General features: G+C 36.8%; 1 protein-coding gene and 1 long non-coding RNA gene across 2 annotated transcripts in view; both read right to left on the reverse strand.

Moving 5' to 3' along the window:
• Positions 1–19,172, reverse strand: part of LOC102956353 — a 50,320-nt gene extending 31,148 nt beyond the window's left edge. The window contains exons 1-4 of the mRNA XM_007096859.3: positions 17,689–19,172; positions 15,384–15,510; positions 14,302–14,400; positions 6,605–7,971 (exon numbers count right to left, since the gene is read on the reverse strand). Of these exons, the coding sequence (XP_007096921.2) occupies positions 6,605–7,971; positions 14,302–14,400; positions 15,384–15,510; positions 17,689–17,697 (1,602 nt within the window). The 5' untranslated portion in view covers positions 17,698–19,172. The remainder of the gene's footprint in view (positions 1–6,604; positions 7,972–14,301; positions 14,401–15,383; positions 15,511–17,688) is intronic.
• A 3,541-nt stretch (positions 19,173–22,713) lies between these two features.
• Positions 22,714–24,316, reverse strand: LOC122234075. Its single transcript, XR_006211800.1, has 3 exons — positions 24,205–24,316; positions 23,880–24,019; positions 22,714–23,674 (listed from the first exon to the last, which is right to left on the reverse strand). It is a non-coding gene; the product is annotated as an uncharacterized LOC122234075 (long non-coding RNA).

The raw sequence follows: 24,316 nt of genomic DNA on the forward strand, positions 1-24,316 counted from the left end.
TTCTGTAGATTCCTGTGTACCTATAATTATTTTCAAGTAAAAAAGTTAAAAAAAAAAACTTAATGGACTGAAAAACAGAATGCATACAGCTGAATTGTGAATTAGGAAGCCAGATTTCATTGCTATACAGGTCAGAGGAACCAAATGTAACAAAGTGATGCAAAGTATTAGAATAAAACTTGACATAAAAGATTGAAGTAGAAATTCCACCATCCATTTAAAAGAAGCCCCAGAAGATAATAGAAATAATTGAGGAGAGATAATGTTTGAACTAGTAATCAATGAAAGTAACCTCAAAACCAAGAAGGATGTTAAGTACTCAATTTGAGAGAGCCCTAGCAAGTTAATAAAATTCCAATTATCATTAATTCTGGTACACATTTTGATTTTAACATCTGTGAGACCAGAATGCATCTTAATATCAGTGACGTAGCATAGTTTAATTCAGTGTTTTCTTTCCTTTAAAATGGTAAATAAAATAACTGGTTCTAAAAGTGATGGCTTTGAAAAAATTAAGTAAAATAGTAATACCTGAAATACCAAAAATAAGTTTTAAAAAATACTGAAAGTTTCAAGAAAAATTTAAAAAGTAGTTTACATACATAAGAATAAGAAATACATTAACGTTATACTTTCACAGATTATACTCATGTAGGAAGACAATGGAGTAAATCATCAAATTCAGAGAGAAAAACAATTCGTACCAATTTCCAGACTGTGACAAACTCTCATTTAAGCATCAATGAAATAAACTAGGCATTTAAGAAACCTCTGAATGTATTCCTGGAAGCTATAATCCAAAAAAAAGGCAAAATAACCAAACAACAGAAATAAGGTGACAAGGTTGCAATCTTCATACAAAAATCAATAGCCTTCTTATATATCAGTAATGATCAATTAGATACTGTAACAGAACATTTCCAGTCATGAAATCAACAAAATGTATAATGCATCTATGATTGAACCAAGCAAGGAATTTGTAAGCTCTTTACCTAAAAGTGTAACGACTAGGGGCGCCTGGGTGGCTCAGTTGGTTAAGTGTCCGACTCTGGCTCAGGTCGTGATCTCACAGTTCCTGAGTTTGAGCCCCACATCAGGCTCTGTGCTGACAGCTCTATGCTGACAGAGTTAAATTAGTTTTAATGCATGGAAGATCTAATATTGTAAAGATTTCAATTTTTATTTTCCTCTTTAAGTACCCTGTCTGAATAGGATACAGTATAACACCTTGCAGCTTAACAGATTTTCTTTGGTAGAAAGGAAAACAGAAGTGATCTTGATTTTTTTTCATTATGTTTCTGTATATTTTCTCAATTTTTATAGAAAGTTATTTATAAAGAGCAAAGGTAAAAATGTTTAGAAGGATACAATACTAATATATATTAAAGGACATTAAAACAGCAACAATAAAAAAATTATAATGGATATTCTATGCCATTTTCCTGTCTCTGCAATGCTATATTTACATATATATAAATATATATTATACATATTCATACACACACACACACACACACACACATATTTCAGAAGCAGACAACAGGACACAATAAGGGAAGAAATTATTCAATAAATAATAGAGTGTAAAAATTGAAAAATTTTCCAGCCTCAGTTAATTATTCCCCTTCACAAGTCAGGATGATATAAAAATTACATGCCAAGCACCAGTCTATCATCAAATTAGTAGTAACTGATGAGAAGTAATGCCAGGAGGAATACTATGACAATGGATAAGGCATTCTCTAAGTCCATGGATGGTAGTTTTATCAGAAGCTTGGCATGCAGGGAAAGTAAATCCATATCCAGAGTTAAGTTTCTAGTCCAGTAAGGTCAAAACGCTGCCTCTTCTATGATGGAAGTGATCGAAGGTAACCAACCTGCTTCCGGTAGCTAGCTGAACACCTCAAGGAATAGTGTTATGTTGGGGGGCTCAGTATTGTCTCTGCTTCTGGCAGATTGAGCACTCAGCAATGATCATAGCCAGGTCAGCCTTGGTGAGTGGAAGTCCATGTTGCTGATCACATGCATTACCTCCATCCCTGCCACCATGGCCACTTTGTTCATGGGTCCATTGGATGACAAGGGTGGCTGGGGAAAGAAACTATTAGCCACAGAATGGGCCATCCTGTCCACTTGATTATTAAAATCCTCCTTTGCTGAGGTCACTCATTTATATGGGACACAGGTATCTTCAATTTTTTTGCCCTAATTCAGAGAGGTCTACCCACCTACCTCTCCCCCAGATTTCATTGTCCAAATTTCCAATCATGTTCCTTCCACTACAATGCCACACACTTAGTATCCATTTCCACACTTGTTCCCTGGATTTCTAAGTTAGAAAACTCAGGTAGTTCTTTTGGACTGTAGCACCCCTCCTCATGGGTCACACTTTGCACTGCACTTTTAGGAGCCTGCTGGGACAGAGTCTAGTGATAGGTCTAGAAAAAAAAGGGGGTGGTTGTGGGGGTTTCTGAGAAGTAGCATTGTCTTGCACGGCCACTACCTCAAGGGAGGTCATTAGTTTCCTCAAGCAATGCATAGTTAATTCCATCAGATGGAAATGGAAAGGCTGATGTCACTGTGGGTGGGGATGACACTGCCACTAGGGATGGAAAGGCCACCTCTGCTGATGAGGCTGCTTCTACTGGGAAGAAGACTCAGAATGTAGGAGCTCAATGTCACAGCTACGTCAGAGCCTTCCCACTTGTCCCCATACCATCTTACAGGATCCCATTCTTTCCCAATCAATACTCTCACTTTAACACTACTTAACTATTCAGCTGAGAATTTCCCAAATCTCATTTGAAAAATTCCATTGTTAAGTAATTTCTCTCTACTTGGCATTTTTTTGTAATCAGCCAGGAGCCAAGCCACACCTTCAACTTCATTATTGTTTACAAGTTCTACTTTCCACAAAACACTAGAATGGAATGCAATTTCAAGTTCTTTGTCACTTTATAAAAAGAACTGCCTTCCTCCGGTTTCCAATATGTTCCTCACTTCCACCTGAGACTTCATCTGTACTGCCTTTACCATTCATTTCTGTGAACATTCTGTCGATAATGTATTCTCTAAGGTTGAAGTTTTCTCTTCAGCTCTTTTCTGAGATATCACCAAAATCACCATTAATGTCTCTATTTTTTGCATGCATCTAAAAACTCTTCCAGCTTTTACCTATTATTCAATTCCAAAGCCACTTCTACATTTTTAGCTATTTGTTACATTAGCACCCCACTTCTGGTACCAATATCTGTCTCGTTCATTTCAGTCTGCTATAACACAGTACAATAGACGGGGTGGTTTATAAACAACAGCAATTTATTTCTCACAATCCTTGAGGCTGAAGTCTGACATCAGTGTGCCAGCACGGTTAGTTTCTGGCAAGAACTGTCTTCCAGAGTAAAGACTGCCATTTTCTTGTATCCTCAGATGGCACAAAAATGTAAGAGAGCTCTCTGGGATCCCTTTTACAAGGGGACTAATCTCAATCAGGAGGGATCCACCATTGTAACTTAATTTCCTCCAAAAGGCTCCACTTCCTAATGTCATTATATTGGGGGTTAGGATGTGAACACATGAATTTCAAGGCCCAAATGGCTTCACTGGAGAATCCTACCAAACATCTGAAGAATAATTAACAATTCAACACTATCTCTACCAGAAATGGAAAGGAAGCAATTCTGTGAAACTCATTTTATGAGGCCATAATCACCTTGATAGCAAAATGAGGCAAAGACAGTAGAATGCAAGAAAACTACAAACTAGTATTCCTCATGAACATACATACAAAGATCCTAAAAAAAAAAAATCCTCAAAATATTAGCACATCATAGCAATCTCAGCAAATCCAGCAATGTATTTATGTACTACATACAAAATGTACACTACAAACAAATGGAGCTTATTCCAGTGATGTAAGTCTTGATCGATATTTGAAAATTCATAAATGTAATCCATCATAACATAGCAAAAGAGAAAAATCACATTTTACTCCTATCAATTGCTGCATATTTCAAATAAATTTCAAGGAAACATAGAGGGTTCCATGGCAGTGTTTCCAGAGAGCAAAGGGTTTTCAAAGTTATAATGGGCCTGGGGTGGGGGTGGGAATCAAATATATAGCGCTGTCCTGAAAATATAGCCTCCAAATAATGATGAACCCAACTTTTATCTTTCCTGTGAAATACTAGGGCTTCTAACAATTTCAAACTCATTTTTCTACAGCAGCCTCATAGGGAACCTAATAGAGAAGAGCCTGTTGATTCTTTGAGTGAACCCTAATAAAATTCATAGAAAATACAGTTTTTAGGGGTGCCTGGGTGGCTCAGTTGAAGATTGACACCACATCTTGATTTCAGCTCAGGTCATGATCTTAGTGTTGAGATGGAGCCTGGTGATGGTCTCCATGCTGATAGCACAGAGTGTGCTTGTTATTCTCTCTCCTTCTCTCTCTGCCCGTCCCCTGCTTGTGTGCATGCTCTCAAAATAATAATTTTTTAAAATTAAAAAAAAAAAGAAAATACGTTTTTTAAGACAATGGTACTACTTGAAGCACTGCAAGCTTGAACCTAATGGGACAGAAATAGTACAAAGTGAAAGGGCCTTGGGATCCCAAGACATCTACAGGCTAAAAACAGTCTGAGAAAACTATTCAGCTATAAACACGGGCTACCTTCCATGAAGGGGAGGAAAACAAAGGATGATTCAGGGTAGAACCAAGACCTCAGTATGCAAACATGCCACTTGAAAGCAGAAAGACACTTAAATTGGGTTCTGAATATCCCACTGAATATCACAGCAGAGAAACACTGTGAGAAACAATATACATTACATTCTTTTAAAAACTAAATCTTCAAAACCTCATGTGTATTTTACACCTAACACCATTTTAATTTGAACTAGCCACAATTCAAGTGCTCAATTTTGAGTGCTCAACATGTTGCTGGCAACTATCTTATTTGACAATGAAGGTCTAGTCCATTAATTTCCACATTTAGTTGTAGTAACTGCTTTTTAAACTCATTCTTTAAACATATGAAGTACTGTGGGACAGGCATGGTAACAGGGGTAGTAATAGGTGAACTAGATAAAATTTGGATCTTCCATCTGTATTTCCCAAATACAGTATAGCATATTTAATATCCCAATGTGCAGAACTTTGACAACACCCAGAAATTTTGATATGCAGTCATTTAAAAAAATAATTTACTTCAACTTGGTTAAAATTCCAGAGCTAATTTTATCTTTAAAATAATATTATGGAAAAATTCAAATACATAAAAGAAAATAGCAAGAACAAAATAAACAAAAACTATGTACTCAAGACTTATCTTACCATCACTTTAACAAGCTTATCCTTTTCTTTTGCATGAGCACTTTTTTTTTAAAAAATTTTTTAACGTTTATTTATTATTGAGAGACAGAGCACGAGCAGAGGAGGAGCAGAGAGAGAGGGAGACACAGAATCCAAAGCAGGCTCCAGGCTCCGAGCTGTCAGCCAAGAGCCCGACATGGGGCTCAAACTCACAAACTGTGAGATCATGACCTGAGCCAAAGTCAGTTGCTCAACTGACTGAGCCACCCAGGTGCCCCGCATGAGCACTTTTAAAAAGTTCCAGACATCATACCATCTTATGTGTATAAACTTATCTCTAACATTTTTATATAACTACGATGCTACCTAACAAAAACATAATTTCTTAGTATTATCTGTCAATATTCCCATTTCCCCAACTGTCATAAAAATGTCCTTTTTACATATTTGTTCAACTTGTGATCTAGTTCACTGCATTTGATTGATATACATTTCTTCAGACTCTTAATATTTAAGAGCTCCACCTCCCTTTTTTCAATGCTATTTTATTGAATTCGAAGGCAGGTCATTTCTCTTGTGGAATTACTCACATTTTAAATTTGTTTCATTGCTTCTTCTTGTGTCATGTTCTTCTGTTCTGTGATTCTTCCCTAAACTGGGAGTTAGATCTTGATGCTTAGATTCAGTTCAATATTTTTTGGCAACATGTGTATGTCTTACTGTAACTTATTAGGGGGCACAAAATGTTTTGTCCTATTTTGAGATTAAAATTGATCAGTGGGTATCTACTTGTCTTAACCTCCACTGAGAATTGTGCCTAGATCCATTATTTCATTATGTGCTGCAAAATTCTCTAATAAAGAACTTTAGCTCATCAACTTCTAGTTACTCTAAAATACAGTTCAACAAGAAATGCAGGCTAAATGATTTTCCTTTCAATTATCAGTTTTTGGAATGAGATAGTGCCCTAGCAACCTTCATAGATATATTATACAGATGGGAAAAATAGAGGCGATGATAGGTAAGATTAAAAGCTCTTCTATATTCACTCCTTTAAAAAAGAGTTTCTTTCTAGAACACATTTCCCAAAGTTTAACATAGTTTTTAATGATGAGAAAAGGCTTCTAAAAATTCATGAAATTTATCCTTTCCTTCAAAGAAAACCTAACTATTTAGGTTAGCTGTAAGCACGAAGCAAAGGGGATTCCTATATTCAAAAACTTTTCCCCTAGAATTTATTTTCTAATGCCCCTTAACACAAAATTCACAGTGGAAGGCTTTCCTAAATTATTTAGTTACATTATGAATTCGCTGATGGTAAGTAAGATGTGAATGTTGTCTAAATGCCTTTTTACATTCCTTACATTTGTATGGTTTTTCACCAGAATGAATTCTCTGATGTTGAATAAGTGATGAATGAAGTCTAAAGGCCTTTCCACATTCCTTACAGTCATAGGGTTTCTCACCAGTATGAATACTCTGATGTTGAGTAAGTTGTGATAGCAGTCTAAAAGTCTTCTCACATTCCTTACATTTATAAGGTTTCTCACCAAAATGAATACTCTGATGTTGGGTAAGTTGTGAGAACAGTCTAAAGGTCTTCCCACATTCCTTACAATCATAGGGTTTCTCTCCAATATGAATACCCTGATGTGAAATAAGTTCTGAGTAACGACGGAAGAACTTCCGACATTCCTTACATTCGTAAGGTTTCTCACCAGTATGAATTCTCTGATGGAGAGTGAGATGATAGCCACGACTAAAAGTCTTTCCACATTCTTTACAATCATAGGGTTTCTCACCAGTATGAATTCTCTGATGGAGAGTGAGTTGTTGCCGCACCCTGAAGGCCTTTCCACATTCCTTACATTCATAGGGTTTTTCACCAGTATGAAGTTTGTGATGTACTCTAAGGCCTGTACTACACAAAAAAGCCTGCCCACAGTCCTTACATTCATAACACTTCTCAGCAATATTAAGTCTCTGATGTCGTGTAAGGTGTGCATACTGTCTAAAGGTCTTCCCACATTCCTTACATTCATAGGGTTTCTCACCAGTATGAATCCTTTGATGAAGATTAAGTTGTCCTCTTACTCTAAACGCCTTCCCACATTCCTTACATTCATAGGGCTTCTCACCAATATGAGTTCTCTGATGTACTCGAAGATCTGCACCACATGTAAAGATCTTTCCACATTTTTTACATTCAAGGAGTTTGTCAGAAGTATGAATTCTCTGATGTCGACTAAGGTGGGCACACTGTCTAAAGGCTTTTCCACATTCTTTACATTCATAGGGTTTTTCGCCAGTGTGAATTCTCTGATGGAAAGTAAGTTGTTGGCGTACTCTAAAGGCCTTCCCGCAATCCCCACATTCATAGGGTTTCTCTCTATTATGGATACTCTGATACAGAGTAAGAGAAGTGAGTTTTCTGTAAGTGGGCATTTTTTCAGAGGTGGTTTTTTTCACTTGCCGGAAATATCCCTCTTGAAGGTGTTCTTGTCCCTCGAACTTGTCATATTTATAATCTTTTCTGATAAAGGAGTTTTCAAGGCCACAACTTCTAATTCTTCCCATTATCTCCCACTGAGATAAATTCATTTCACAAATATCCTTTTCTTGAAATAACTTTTTAGTGTCATATCTGGATTCTAAATCTGAAAGAAAACAAGATAAATACATGCTATCTTCTTATTCTAGAAAAAGCAAACAAGCATATAAAAAAACTTTATAATAGAAAATAAAGCTCAATTTCAAGTAAACGAGCTAAAAACCTCACCAAAGTTTGAGAATCTTTAAATTTTTTAATGATTACTCTTTTTAATTAGAATAATGCACAAACATCTTACCATGAATAACATGGCCTTTGTTTACTATATCATCTCAAGCCACTGCCTGCTTTGCTCCCTATATTCCTATCCCACTAGCCTCCTTTCAGCTCCTAGAATATGTCATAATCTTTCCATTTCTTAGAGCTTTTCACTGACAATTTAAATTCATAGGAATTTCAACTTGCATTTTCTACATAGTTGGGTTCCTTTCATCCTTTAGATACTATGTTAAAAATCAGACCCATTCTGGGCACCTGGGTGGCTCAGTCGGTTAGGCAGCCGACTTCAGCTCAGGTCATGATCTCGCGGTCCGTGAGTTTGAGCCCCGCATTGGGCTCTGTGCTGACAGCTCAGAGCCTGGAGCCTGCTTCTGTTTCTGTGTCTCCCTCTCTCTCTGCCCCTCCCCCATTTGTGCTCTGTCTCTCTCTGCCTTTCAAAAATGAATAAATGTTAAAAAAAAAAATCAGACCCATGCTGACTTCATCTAATTTATATACTTTATTTTTTATCCCAGTAACTTGTTCCATGTTTCTTAACGCTTTTTTGATTTTGTTGTTACATATTCATTACTTTTCCCATTTTTAAATTCTCTTTATTTTCTTACCTTAAACCTTCCCAAGGGCAGAAGCAACCTTTCATTTATCATTGAATAACAAACTCACAGCATATAGTAACTATTAATTATGAAATCTCATAATTGGTTAACAGTTATTGCATATGTTCCCTTGCCTCTAATCTTATACCTTATTACAGACTAAATATTTTCTATTACTTCCTATAGAGATAGGAAACAAAAGCACATCTAAGCTATCTCAGTCAAATATATAAATGAAAAATGTGATGTCTTCACATCTGATCATCTTCCCAATTGTCTACTTTCACTTAGGTATCTCCACTACATCTGATTTTCTACCTTGCATAGTCACGAGTAAACTTTGCCTGTTCTCACAAGGTAACAAGAAGCTCATCTTTATTTCAGTTTATATATCTACACACATCTATGTTACAAACAGCCTGTTTAGTTCCTTCATGCCCTTCCCTATACTCTCCCCAGAGTCCTCAAAGCCAATGCCATTTAGATTCTACCTAGAGAGTATTTTCGTGATTTTTCAGGCATAAGAACAGTTTTATACCATACTAGCATGCTAATAAAATTCTGAGCAAAGAGATGTTTTTCTCAAATGTGTATTTCCTCAAAAAAATTCCAATTAAGAGTTCACTACTTTTCAAAATGAAAATGGTATTTTTAAAAACTGAGAATACAGGAACACTAGTTTTAATATGCCCAAACTGGAAAGAATCCATCAGAATGGCTATGCAAATTAAAACATACTGAAACAACACAATACTGTATACCAAGGAGAATGAATAATATACAAGTACATGCAACAACATGGATCAATCTCACAAACATAATGGTGAGTAAAAAAGCCAGACATAAAAGAACATATACTGTATGGTTCCATTTTATAAGTTTCAAAAAAAGTAAAATTAATCTATGGAGTTGCTAACAGTCAGGATAGTGGTTAATTTCAGTGGGGAGGAATGACTCGAAGGAGTTAGGAGGGAGCCGCTACTTCTCTCTCTCTCTCTTTTTTTTCTTTGAGTTTTTTATTTATTTAAGAACTCTCTACACAGAATGTGGGGCTCAAACTCAGGACCTTGAGATCAAGAGTCACATGCTCTTCCAACTGAGCCAGCCAGGCACCCCAGGAGGGAGCTTCTAATATCCCAGCAAATCTCTATTTTGCTGCCGGTCAGATGGGTGTGATCACTTCGTGAAAATTCAGTAAGCTGTTTCCTTATGATTTCTGGATTTTTTTTTTTTTTGGTATACATTTATGTTTCAGTAACTTTGCTTAGAAAAGGATTACTGAAAACATTAAAAAGTAACAATGATTTAAATAGTGTAGATAAAATATAAGCAGAGACAGGTAAATGATCATAGAAAATATCACTATCGGGGCACCTGGGTGGCTTAGTAGGTTAAGTGTCTGACTTTGGTTCAGGTAATGATCTCACAGTTCATGAGTCTGAGCCCTGCGTCAGGCTCTGTGCTGACAGCTCAGAGCCTGGAGTCTGCTTTGGGTTTTGTGTCTCCCTCTCTCTCTGCCCCTCCCCCACACGTACTCTGTCTCTCTCTAAAAAATAAATAAAACATAAAATTAAAAAATATATATATCACTATGAAATCTGTGTGTCTTCCTCCCTCCCTCTCCCCTTAGTTCCTTCCATTCTCCCACTTTCTCTCTTCCCCTTCTCTCTGTCTCCATCTCCCTACCCCAAAAAAGCAATAAAAAATTATGGCAACTTTGTAAGAATCTTTAGGAAAAAGTCAATTTAAGTCTTCATTAAGATAAATAAGATATAAATGACATATTAAATGACTAGTAATTAGCTAAATAACAGTAGTAAATGAGTAGGAGGCTATAAAGGTATGACAAACGTTATAAATGGTAATTTCAAAGGATTTACTTATAAATTTAAAAAGTAAAAACCAGCAATGGAAAAGGAAACTCATAAAAAAATTTAAAAACAGGAAAGTCATAGTTAAAATAAAAGTAAGCCAAAATATTTGTAAGAAAATGAGAAAGTGTTCACAGCATAAATGCTCACACAAATTGACATAAGAAACATTAAACAATGGAATGGAAAAACAGAATAAAGGAGATGAGCAGACAGTACACAAAATATATATAAATATACACAAACTTAAGACAAAATGTCCATATTCTCACACACACACACACACCACAAAGTAGAACAAGTTATAAAATTTATCCTATAGAGGTGCCTGGCTGGCTCAGTTGTTGGAGCATGCAACACTTATCTCAGGGTTGTAAATTCAAGCCCCACATTAGGTATAGAGATTACTTAATAAAATCTAAAACACACACACACACACATCCTATAAATTTAAAGGTTTTCATTAAAAAAAAAATTTCTGAAAGTGGATATAGTGAACCTGAGACTCTCATATATGCCCCCACCCGTTATAAGACATGCCAGATTAAGACCCTGGCATGTTGAAAATTCTCACCTAGGAGACTACTCTATAGTATGAACACTGAACTATAATCTTATGATTTCTGTAAACAAAAAGCCATATTTGTTTATGCCAGTTCTTATCCTTGCAAGCTACTAAGACAATCATTTCTATAAAAACAAAGCTAAATATTTTAGGTTCTTGTTCTACTTTAAACTGAAACTAGAAATAATAGCCTATGTAATATATATATGATCTATACAAGAAAAAATTGGCTGGACCTACAATGAAACCAAAGGCCAAACTAAACATCCAAAGACTGGCCTATGGTAAGGAATTTTAATGTTTTGATTTTTAAGATATATGTAAAATATTTAACTATTTAAAACTAATAAACCAAACACTACTTTGGATTCTACTGAATCAAGAACTTTAGTAAACAATGCTAATAGGAAAACACAGTGTTAGCCCATCTTAGATCAATATGAAAGGAGAAATGTTCTTTCCTTTTGCAGGGTATCAGCTTAAATTAAAAAGAAAACGAGGATCATGTTACCTGGTCACAGAATTAATTTGTTTTCTGAGGTATGATGTCTTTCATTACCTTTCTTTGTTGTTACTGATACAAGATAATATGGAATACAGAATATTTATGACAGAGGCAGTATTGGTTACATTAACACCAGGGTTAATGTATCAAGAAGTCTGTAAATATTAAAACCCTATGACCACAGAATTGTACTTCTGAGAATCAATACTTACTAAACACTAAATAATCCATACTGAATCCTAATAAAATACTAAATAATCCTCACATTCTGCTGATAATCTTACTGCTTACTTAAACAAGGAATCAGAAGCAACTGAAAGAAAAATACGTATTCTCCCCTTCACATTATTCAACCAATCTGTGTCCGTATCATTGTCATAAGCATGGGTTTTCTTCATAAATTGGCTCCTATTCTTTCCCATCTACTGAAGGCCATTCCGTACAATATTATCGATCTTTCTACTCCATCAATTTTCATTTCTTTGAAATCATTCCCTTCAACATTTAATATGTTCTAATACCTCATATCGTAGAAGACATTTCCTGTATCCTATGTGTCTACTTTTATGGCAGAATTCCTTCAAATAGTTGTATATATTTTTAACACGGTCTCATCTCTCATTTTCTTTTTATTTCCCAAAAACTTTAAAAGATTACCACAGAGCACCTTTAACATACACAAAAGTAGAATAGTTTAATAAATGTCTACACATCTATGACCCAGCCTGAACAACCATCAACCCCTGACCCAACCCAGGCCAATGCACACCCCAATCCACTCTTCTCATATTATTTGACACAAATACCATATATTCATTTTTTCTACTTACAGGATTTATCTCTAATAATACCATTATCCAAACCTAAAAAAATGGACACTAACTCTTTAAGAATATCAAAAATGAGTGTTCATACTTCCAACTGTCTCAAAGATAAAATTTTAAGTAATTTAAAAATAGTAAATTTATTCCCCCAAGAAGTCCATAGAATACAACTGGTTGACAGGTCTTTTACATGTCTTTTAATCTATAGGTTGGTTCTCCTGCAATCTTTCAATTTCCCTTGTAATTTATTTGTTGAAGAAACGGTTCTGACCCCATAGTGTTTCCCATTTCTTAATTTTGCGGACTACATTCCTAAGGGGCAGTAGAACATGTTCCTCTATCTTCTTCCCATAAATTGGTAGTTGGCTTTAGAAACTTCATCAGACTTAGGACCAATTTTATTGGCAAAGTTACTTCATAGGTGATATTGTATCCTTTCATTAGAAGAAGTATGTCTGATTTTCTCTATTTCTGTGACATTATCAGTATTAATGTTCAATGCCTAGATTCAGTTGTTCATTACGGGTTCCAAAATGGTAATACTCTAATTCTGTCATCTTTCATTTATTCACTGAATACTTTTAAGAAAAACATCCATCTAATACCTATTGGTACAGTTCTTATAAAGAATGCAGAATACTTCTTTTCCTTTATATTTATATTTTCTAATAAGTTAAATCTCTAGTAGTTTCCAATGGTGAACAATTTACTATTAGTAACACTAAGAATGTATGGAATTAAGCATATTTTATGTATTATAACATATTGCAGTTATGTGTATAGTCAAATAGTTCCATCTTTGACCAGCTAGAGCCTCTTCAAACTGCTTCCTGTTCTCTGACCACCCTATTTAAAGTTACCCAACTCACCCATCATAATTCTCCATATTCTTACCCTACCTACTTTTCTTTTTTTTTAATATGAAATTTATTGTCAAATTGGTTTCCATACAACACCCAGTGCTCATCCCAACAGGTGCCCTCCTCAATACCCATCACCCACCCTCCCCTCCCTCCCACCCCCCATCAACCCTCAGATTGTTCTCAGTTTTTAAGTGTCTCTTATGGTTTGGCTCCCTCTCTTTTTTTTTTTTCCCTTCCCCTCCCCCATGGTCTTCTGTTAAGTTTCTCAGGATCCACATAAGATACTTTTCTTCATAATACTTAATCACTTATGATATTTGGTAACCCATGTGTTTGTTTATTGTATGACTTCCCTACTACAATGTAAACTTTATGAAAAGAGCAATGAAGAAATACATATACAAAAAATGGATTGGAAACAAAAAGATTAGATCCAAAGTACAGGTAAAATGGTTGTCATTACAGGGGTACCTGGGTGGCTCATTCCATTAAGCACCTAACTCTTGATACCAGCTCAGGTCGTCATGTCACATTCATGAGGTGGAACCCACCATGCTCAGGGCTAAGCATGGAGCCTGCTTGGGATTTTCACTCTCCCTGTCTCTCTGCCCCTCCCCTACCCATGCTCTCTCCCTTTCCCACTCTCTCAAAATAAATAAACATTTAAAAATTTTTCCTTATTTAAAAAAAAGGTTGTCATTATGGAAGAAAGCTTTCCCCCACTGAAATGACAGGGAAATAGAAGTGAAGAAACAAGTAGCAAGCCATAGTACAGATGAAATTTCCTTGGTGGCTCATGCTGAGATCTAAGTTTTCTTCCCAGGTTTCAGGTCTTTTCTTCATTACCAGTATCTATGGTGTGCGTTTCCTTCCCAACCAGTAGGCCATGCCATGCCATAACCATGTATCTCTGCCTGATTAGCACTTACTCACCTAGGCTCCTTCTTCTTCTCTCATCCCTCACAACCATCCAGGGTTCTTTCCCTTGCTCTAGTAGAGTAATCACATCTGGCTTAGAAATGGTATACCCTGCTTGAAAAAAACATAAGGGTATGTAATAAAGAATTTACTTGATCAAGCCTGCAGAATGAAATAGAGTAATGGGATTGAAAAAAACATTCATAATAGTGTTACTTCAGGATCACAAGGAATAACAAGAACAGAAGTAGGAACATTGTCTTACTTAAACTCATACAAACTCTGTCTCTTAGGAGGAAGGAATGATTTTTTTTTTTTTTAAAGAAGAAATAATGATTTGAGAACACTGGTTTTCAAATCCTGGCTCTGCTACCTGGGTCACTATGGCCTTATTTTTCTGTTGTAAAAAGGAAATACTGTATCTAGCCAAAGGACTGTTGTGAGGTTTGAGTTAATAAATGTAAAGTGTTTGGATGAGTGTTTAGTACACAGTACACGCTATGCATACTTATTAGGGACTTTTATTAGATATTTTTGCTATTTTTTGTTCTTCTGCTAAGAGGAAAATAATTAGTTTCTTGCCAGGATATTCATCCAATATCAAATGCAAAATTCACGTATTTTAAACTTTTACGCATAAATCACTTAAAAGGTAATACGTCTGTTGTGGTAAATTCAATGGTCCACTTGAGTTTTAATAAACTGTTGATTCAACCCAGCAACACATATGTTGTATAAGCTTTTTAAATAGATATGCGGAGCCAGATACCTCTGGTCTTCCTACTCACATTCAGGTGAAGTGACAGATAATAGACCATTTATAGCAATAAGAAACCAGATTTCTTTGATAACTGGTTTTTCTATAAGTGTCTCAGAATTTATATCTAGCTGTCATTAAAGAGAAGTAATTACGGAGAAGGCAAAGAAAGACATAAAGGTCACTAAATTATCAGGGAAGCTGAAGGAGCTATTTAAATGCTTAATGGCTGCAGGTGCCTATTCCTAAATACAAAGAAAATATTCAGCTAGCTTCCAGAAAGACAGTCGTGAAATTCAGTCCTATGAATTTCTAAATTATATGACACAGATAAGCTTACCCACTGACACCAAGTTGCTATAGTTCTCTAATATCACATCTCTGTACAAATTCCTCTGATATGAGTTCAGGCATTCCCACTCTTCCTGAGAAAAGTCTACAGCCACATCTCTGAACATCACCAAATGCTGAAATGACAAACCCATGTATTATTTCTAAAATTATTTATTTCTGTAAAGGGCCAATATTTTAAGCTTTGCATGCCACATATGGTCTGTTCCATATCCTTTCCCTTTCCCTTCTTTTTTTAAACAATTCCTTCAAAACATAATTAGCTCAAAGGCTGTATGAAAACAGGCCAAAGGGGGCACATGGGTGGCTCAGTCGGTTAAGTCGGTCCGACTTCGGCTCAGGTCATGGTCCTGTGGTTCATGTGTTTGAGCCCTGCATTAGGCTTTGTGCTGACAGTTCAGAGCCTGGAGACTGCTTCAGATTCTGTGTCTCCCTCCCCTCTGCCCTTCCCCTACTCATGCTCAAAAATAAACATTAAAGAAATTTTAAAAAATTTTAAAAAATAAAAATAAAAACAGGCCAAGGGACGAATCTGGCTCATGAGCTGTAGTTTGCCAACCACTGCTAGAGACAAAACTTCCTGTGGGAAGGGGGATACTTCCCTTAATTAAGCACTGTGGGATACTTAATTTTATTTACTTCTAGATATGTTCACATAAATTAATCAGAATTTCACAATTAACTGGAATAGTGATCATAAAAACACTGCTTGCAATGGGCTTAAATTGGCCTAAAAAAATTCTCAATAAATGTGTTTCATTCTAACTCCTTTTCCTTTAAGGATTAGAAAAAAAATTGATGGATTTTTTTCCCTTCCTTTAAGGATTAGAAAAAAAATTGATGGATTTTTTTCCCTTCCAAATGAACCATAAAATTTCTATTTTTAAAAAGTAGAGTTTGGGGGTGCCTGAGTGGCTCAGTCGCTTGAGTGTCTGACTCTTGATTTTGACTCAAGTCAAGATTCCAGGGTCGTAGAATAGAGCCCGTGTTGAGCCCTGCTTTGAGCCATGCTCAGCATGGAGCCTGCTTAAGATTCTTTCTCTCTCTCTCTCTCTCTTTCTTCCTTCTGCCCTTCTCCCCCACTTCTCTTTCTCTCTCAAAAACATAAAAAAATAAATTTAAAAAGTAGAGTTTGTATAAAACTAAAAAATTTCTTCCAGACCTCTCTTCATCATTGTATCATTAGCATTTTTTCTGTTATAACAAATACTTTACTGAATATTTATAATTTACTAAACAATAGTCCATTTGTGTTAGACTTAGTAATGATTATATTCATATGTTTCTATACTTTTAAATATACTAAGTCATATTTAAAATTTAAGTTATACAAAATCTCTGAAGCTGCAATGTCCAGTATTCTAACTTAGACACATGTAGTTATTGAGCACTTAAATTGTGGCTAGTCCAAATTTAGATGTGCTATAATTATAAAATACATACCTGATATTAAAGACTTTAGAAAGAAAAAAATGTAAAATATAATTTCCATACTGATTACACTTTAAATGATAACATTTTGACTATATATACTGTATTAAATAAAACATTAACTGTACATGTTACTTTTTACTTTTTTTAATGAGACTACTAAAAAGTTCAAGATGACATAAGTGCCTTGCATATTATTCTATACTCTTTATGAGATGATATGCTGCCTAGTGCACTTAAGGCACTAATTCTTTGGGGTGCCTGGGTGGCTCAGTCAGCTGAGTGTCCAACTCTTGGTTTCAGCTGAAGTTATGATCCCAGGGTTGTGGGATCGAGCCCCACATCAGGCTCCACTCTGAGCATAGAACCTGCTTAAGATTCTCTCTTTCTCCCTCTGTCCTTATCCCCAACTAGTGTGCGCTCTCTCTTTGTATATCTCTAAAATTTTTAAAACGACACTAATTCTATACTTTTAATATGTGACTACTAGAAAATTTTAAATTACATGGGTAACTCATATTATAATTCCTTTAGATGGAGCTGCTCTACAGTGATCTCCAGTACTGAGTCGCAGATCAAACAATTTCCTCTATGGACTTCACTTCTATTTTATCTCTGCTCTAGGCAAAGACTGAACATTTAGGAGATGCTGAATAATTTGGTCAATATACACATGGACATGGATGGAGAAGAGACAGGCACACAGAAGGGGCCTGGGCTGCCTGATTCCATCCCTTGCTAGAATGGAAGACTAGGAAGAAGTTGTTAGGTGGGGCTCTATTAAGAAGTTTCAGGATATCTAATGAGAATGTTCACATAACCTGAAAAAAATTACCGTACTTTAAATAGAAACACCAACTTACATGAGCCATGATTTTAGAGTTGCAAGAACTGGTTAGTTTTCCTCAAAGGTCACTTGCTGGAGAAGCTGAGTCCATAGAAGCTAGAGCTGGGGGAAGAAGGTGAAGCCATAAGAACAAAATTGCCTCAGAGCTCCCAAATTTTAAAAAGTCATACTACTACTCCCATCCTACAACCCTCTCCCCCCAGCAACACACAGACAAGTTATAAGAGGTAGTATGTAGTTTAGACAAACAGATGTCCTCAAATCCACAGGAAAATCAGTTGCACAAGGACAGACACAGAGCAGAGACTCTTTTGCATGGAAGCACATATTCATATACTTTAGCAGGAGCGTTTCCAGTTAGTCTTCTGCCCCAGGGAGGCTGATCTGGACCTGAGAATGGATTGTCTAGGCCTGTCCTGAGCAGATCCATTTCCCTCCATTCCCACCTTCCCAGCCAAGAAGTGGTTATATCATCTAACCCAGAACTTCTTTCTAAGACTCAGGAATGTGGCTGGGGTCCCTAACCTAAACATAGAAAATACTATGGACAAGAATTTCCTAAACTTTGCTAGACACTGGAATTACCTGCAGGTCTTTAAAATATACTGATGCCTGGCTCACATCTCTCATTTTTATTTAATTAGTACAGAGTGTGACCTGGGAATCAGGATTTTTAAATTCCCCTCAGATTTTATAAAATTTCTGCCAGGTTATCATAATGAGCAACAAAGTTTGGTAATCAAACTTTGTGTGCATCACATTCCCCTGGAGGGCTTATTAAAACACAGTTTGCAGGGCCTCACTCTTAGAGTTTGGAATTTAGTAGGTGTTTAGGGTTGGGCTTGAGAATTTGCAGTTCTAACAAGTTCCCAAGTGATACTTGATGTTGCTCGTCCAAATGTCACAATTTGAGAAAAACCTGCATAGCCCATGCTAGCGGTCTTTATCATGACAAAACTATACTTGCACACTGGGATCCCTTCCAGGGGGAGGATGAACTACCATTCGCAGGCCCTCAGAGCTCACCAGTCACTACATATCTGTTCAGAATCATTAATACTACCTGCATGATCTCATTTATCAACCCATCTCTCTTGGAACCCAGGCTGGGGAAAAGTGAACTTGTGAAACCTGACCATGGCTAATTCTCTAGAAAGTAGAAATAACTCATTCGTTAAAACTAACTAATAACTAAGGAAATCCATATTAAAGGAATTGGACTAGATTTGAAAAATTGATAATACTACTTATTACTAAAGTTGTGGGGAAATGGACACTTAAGGTATGATGTAGAATGATGTATGGGAAGTGTTTATAATGGGACCAAAAAAGCTGGAAAGAACCTAAATATCTTTTAGCAGGTTAAATGAATTATTGTGCATTCACACAATGGCACTAAAAACCCATGAAAAATGAGGGTGCCGGGTTAGCTCAGTGAAGAGTGTGCAACTCTTGATCTCAGGGTCATGAGTTCAAGCCCCATGTTGGGTGTAGAAATTACTAAAAAAGTAAGTAAACTTTAAAAAAGTAAAATAAATTTTAATTTAAAAAATACTAAAAATGAAGGTAAAATTCTTATTTGATATAATGGAAAGATGGTAACTACAAACTGCTGGTAGAAGGTAGGTTAGGAAATAGTTTTATAGTATAATTGTATATTTGGCAGGAAAACTACTTACATAAACATACATGTATATGATGAGGGAGCATAAGGCAAGCTAATACCTCACAAACCCTCCCCTCCCCCCCCCCCCCCCAGGGGGATATGTGTGATATTCCTCAGACCCTTCTGGCTGCCCAAGAACAAAGGAAAGGGAAGAAAACAAATGGTTAACTGATAGAGATCACAGTCATGAAGGACATGAGTCTCCATCAGTTTACGTATGTCTTAGTAAATGACAAAAAAAAAAAAAAAAGAGGGCAATTTTATCAATAACCCAATCTCCAGAAACCTATAGACTCAGTTTCCTGGAGCCCTAACATCACCTTCCTCTCCACAGTGATGGGGGGGACAAAGGCCAAGAAAGAAATGGCAGGTAAAATTAAATTTTATGGTCTACTTCATACTAAATCCTTCAGAAATTCAGCCAAACAATTCACAGAGTGTCACCTATATCCCACTTGGTAAAAAGTGTTCCTGTCTCTGAAATGACCATGAAGTGAAAAGGTGGGTAAGTAATAGCACATAGAAAGCCTGTTGAAAGAATTGCTCGGGCAGTTTGAACATTACTACCCAATAACTGATTTCTTAAATAATTTATAAAACATTCATAAAATGGAATACTAAAGTAATCATTAAATGCTAAGTTTTAGAAAACAGTTAAGGAATAGAAAGTATTTTCAAGATACACTGAAAGAAAAAAAATCAGTTTACAAAACAATATATAATATGATTAGTTATTTTATTTATTTATTTAATTTTTATTATTTTTTAACATTTATTTATTTTTGAGAGACAGAGCACCAGGTGGGGAGGGGCAGAGAGAGAGGGAGACATAGAATTCAAAGCAGGCTCCAGGCTCTGAGCTGTTAGCACAGGGCCTGACATGGTTCAAACTCGCGAACCATGAGATCATGACTTGAGCCAAAGTCGGATGCTTAACCAACTGAGTAACCCAAGCGCCCCAATATGATTAGTTATTTTAAATCATCAATATGAAACAGATATCAATAGATGGGGGGAAAAAATCTCTATATTTCAATTCTGACATTTTAAAATTAATTTTAATTAAGTCTCTCAATTTAATTTCCATTTCTATCTTAAGAATTGTAATTGCTTGGAAGATTTCTCAAACAAGAAGGGGACTACTGGGATTTTACCTTTCCCCATAGATCCATGATTCAAAAATCCATGAGGACACTGAATGTCTCTTTTAAACTAAGAACTAGAGGGGGACTCCTGGGTGGCTCAGTCGGTTAAGGGCCCAACTCTTAGTTTTGGTTCAGGTCATGATCTCACGGTTTGTGAGACCAAGTTCCACAACAGGGCTCTGTGCTGACAGCAGGGAGCCTGCTTGGGATTCTCCCTCTCCCTCTCTCTCTGCCCCTCCCTCACTAGCACTGTGTCTGTCTCTCTCAAAATAAATAAATAAACTTTAAAAAATTAAACTAAGAACTAGAGGTCTTGATTTCTTTTAAATTTTTAATTAGGGTTATACCATTATTCAGAAATAAAATCGTACAGAAAAATACATGCTTGTAGAAATATTTTGGGAAAATATGCTCTAAATATTAATAGTGATTATTTCTGGATGTTGGGACCATGGATAATTTTATTTCACAAGCCTGCATTAATTCCATCAGAAATATCGTTTTAAAAAGCTATTCTCATTGGAGTGCCTGGGTGGCTCAGTGGGTTAAGTGTCTGACTCTTGATTTTGGCTCAGGTCATGATCTCATGGTTTGTTTGGGGTTCTGCATTGACAGCACAAAGCCTCCTTTCTCCTCCTCCCTCTCTCTGCCCCTCCCCTATTCATGCACTCTCTCTCTCTCTCTCTCTCTCTCACACACACACAAAGTATTTTTCAAAGCTAAAAACAAATAAATAAAAATTTATAAAAAGCTATTCTCACTAAAAATAATTTTTTAATGATTTGGGAGAATGGGATACCTTATAGTCATTAAGAAAACTGTGATTAGGGGTGTCTGGCTGGCTCAGTCCACAGAGTGAGTGACTCTTGATCTCGGGGCTGTGGGTTCCAACCCTACACTAGATATAGAGATTACTTAGAAAAATAAAATGTTTTTAAAATTTTGTGATTAAATTGGCCTATGTAAGTGGTAAAAACAGGGAAATGAGAGAGAGAGAGAGAGAGAGAGAATCCCAAGCAGGCTCTACACTGTCAGTCCAGAGCCCAATGAGGGGCTAGAACCCATGAACCATGAGCCTCCGCGCTACCAATTCTTGAATATTGTATTTCGTCAACACCTGAGAACCTTCTGTGAAGGATCACAATGCTTTTCCAAACTAAAGACAGGGGAAAAAATGCTTATTTCATAGCATCTGCTCAAATATTTGAGCTTAACTCTACTGGGCTCCAGTTAATACACTAGTTATTAAACCCTTGTAATGTATCTTATAAATTGTTATCTTAGTGTTCAAGATACATCTATAACTTAATTTCTTAAAGATTTTTATTCAGAATAAATACTTCTTAATGTTACATTATATACATATATATTTTTCTAATGACTAACTAAATTACTAATAAATAGAATTTTTAGTATCGTATAACTTCGCATCACATGGATGGAGTGTGAGTTACTTAACCATTTCCATATTGCTGGATGCTACTTTTATAAAAGATTATAACAAAAGTCATTCCCAGTTATCCCAAACTTCGATTCTACACCAGTAAGAATCAACCTTGTTGGGTCTTATACAACTTTGATTAGTATCATGAAATGACAGACTTCCTCCCCACCAAATTACCAACAAGTATATACAACAATCCTGTACATAATCTTAGATTTTTGTTGGCCTGAAAACCCATAAACACAGTCCAAAGACTTCATGTTAAGAACTCCTCTTTTGGTCCATTTGAGTATGTGATTCATTTTCCTGCTAGCAAGCATCCATCCTAATTAAGCTCACATTTTCATTACTCTTGGGAATACAGAAAACTGATAGAGAATGACTAACAATCATCATTTAATACCAATAGGTAATATTAGTTAAGCAGTCTTCTAATGTGCGGGGTACTCCTCTAAGAGCTTTACAGGTACTAATTCAGGTAATCTTCAAAACCACTCTGCGACATAAATACTATTATAATTCTGATTTAATGGATGAAGAAACTGAGACACAGAAATATTGCTCAAACTCCCTCAGATTTAAGTGGTGGGCAAGATTCAAATTCTCTCAACCTAGGTTCAAAATCCTTTTATTTTTTATATATTTTTAACGTTTATTTATTTTGAGAGAGGCAGAGAGCCAGCAGGGGAGGGGCAGAGAGAGAGACAAAGAATCCAAAGCAGGCTCTAGACTCTTGAGGTGTCAGCACAGAGCCCACCACTGGGCTGGAACTCTCTGACCGCGAGATCATGACCTGAGCGGAAGTCCCATGCTTAACCGACTGAGCCACCCAGGCGCACCCCTAGCTTCAAAATTCTTAAATACCTTATACACCTCAGTCTATCCAATAACATGCCCTAAATAAACTTATGCTACAAACTCTCAGTCATAAGTAAACTCTGAAGACCTAATGTACAACATGGTTACTATAAATAACGATAATGTATTATAGGCTTGAAATTTGCCACAAGAGTAGATCTTAAGTATTCTCACCACACACGTTTGAAATTTGCCACAAGAGTAATCTTAAGTATTCTCTCACCACTCACCATAGTTATTTACACAAAAGTAACTATGGGAGGTGATGGATGTTAGTCTGACGGTGGTAATCATTCCATTCCACAATGTATACATATACTGAAACATGTACATATTTATGCGTTAAACATATACCATTTTGTATTTGTCAAAAATAAGCAAAATAAACTCATGCTACCAAATCTCTACCACATCTGGCAAGAGTTACCAAAAATCTCCAATGGCGGAGTCTCTTGGAAAAAAATTCCCACCCCTACTCTGGAATCAATCATTGAAGATATCTAAACAAACCCTGAACTACTCCTTAACAAATCACAGTCGAAAACAAAGCATGAACTTTCACTTCCAAAAGGGGCATTTCCATAATCAGAATATATAGCATATGGTTAAACTAAACGTAGAACTGTATTAGACGGGCACTAAGAAGTGTTATCTATTAATTAGGTCCTCTGCCATTAACTAGGTAGGGAAATCTTAAAGCACAAATCAATGAATAGATCATTCTTAAGCAGCACATAACAAGGGAAGAAAATTTAAAAAGCCCAGTGTCCATAAAATCAAATCATTTCACGGAAACAAAGAATCAGCACAAACTCACACAGAACCTGGCTTTTAGAGGCGCGGCAGCGATTCGTTTCACTTCAAAGGCCTTCTCTGGAGACTGGCAGGGCTAGGGAAGCAAAGTGTTCATTACACCCCAGGCTTTTCTTAGTCCGTCAAAACCCACCCGCTCTGCCCCTTGCCCCTCGCCCGTCGCTAATCGCCGCAGGCATGCACAGACAGAAACCAGAGGCAAACGAGGAAAGGTTTGCGGTCACCCGAGTCCGGGTTCGCAGCTCTCGGTACCCAATAGCTTGGTCGTCGCTACTGCTCACCGCCTGGGACGGCCCACTGCGTCTTCTTCGGTCCAAGGGGTCGTTCCGTCCTCACAGGCCAGCCCTGAATCTGGTTCCAGCGCTCTGCAGGGTACCTTTATTCTGGGGCTCCACCTCCGACTTCCCTCTTACAGCCAGGCCTGGGTGGTAGAGAAGACCGAGGTGAGTAGGACCGCAGGGTCTCGCATTGCAGAACAGGCCGCGCCCACATACCCGGCCCAGCGGCGCTACTGGCGCACGAATTTAAACCCAAGCCGTCCGTGTCTCTAACTGCAAGCCCTCACTCGGGAAGAATCGCACAGTAGCCCGAGGCCCCAGGACCCACCCCGGGTCGGGTCTGCGGAATCTAGTTCTTCAGAAAAGCAGTCCGCGCACTCCGGCCGCCACTGGCTCTGAGGACCGCCCAGCCCTCAAGTCTGCCGTGTGGGGCTTCTAGA

Source organism: Panthera tigris, chromosome E2 (assembly GCF_018350195.1).
Source record: "Panthera tigris isolate Pti1 chromosome E2, P.tigris_Pti1_mat1.1, whole genome shotgun sequence".
Taxonomy (NCBI): domain Eukaryota; kingdom Metazoa; phylum Chordata; class Mammalia; order Carnivora; family Felidae; genus Panthera; species Panthera tigris.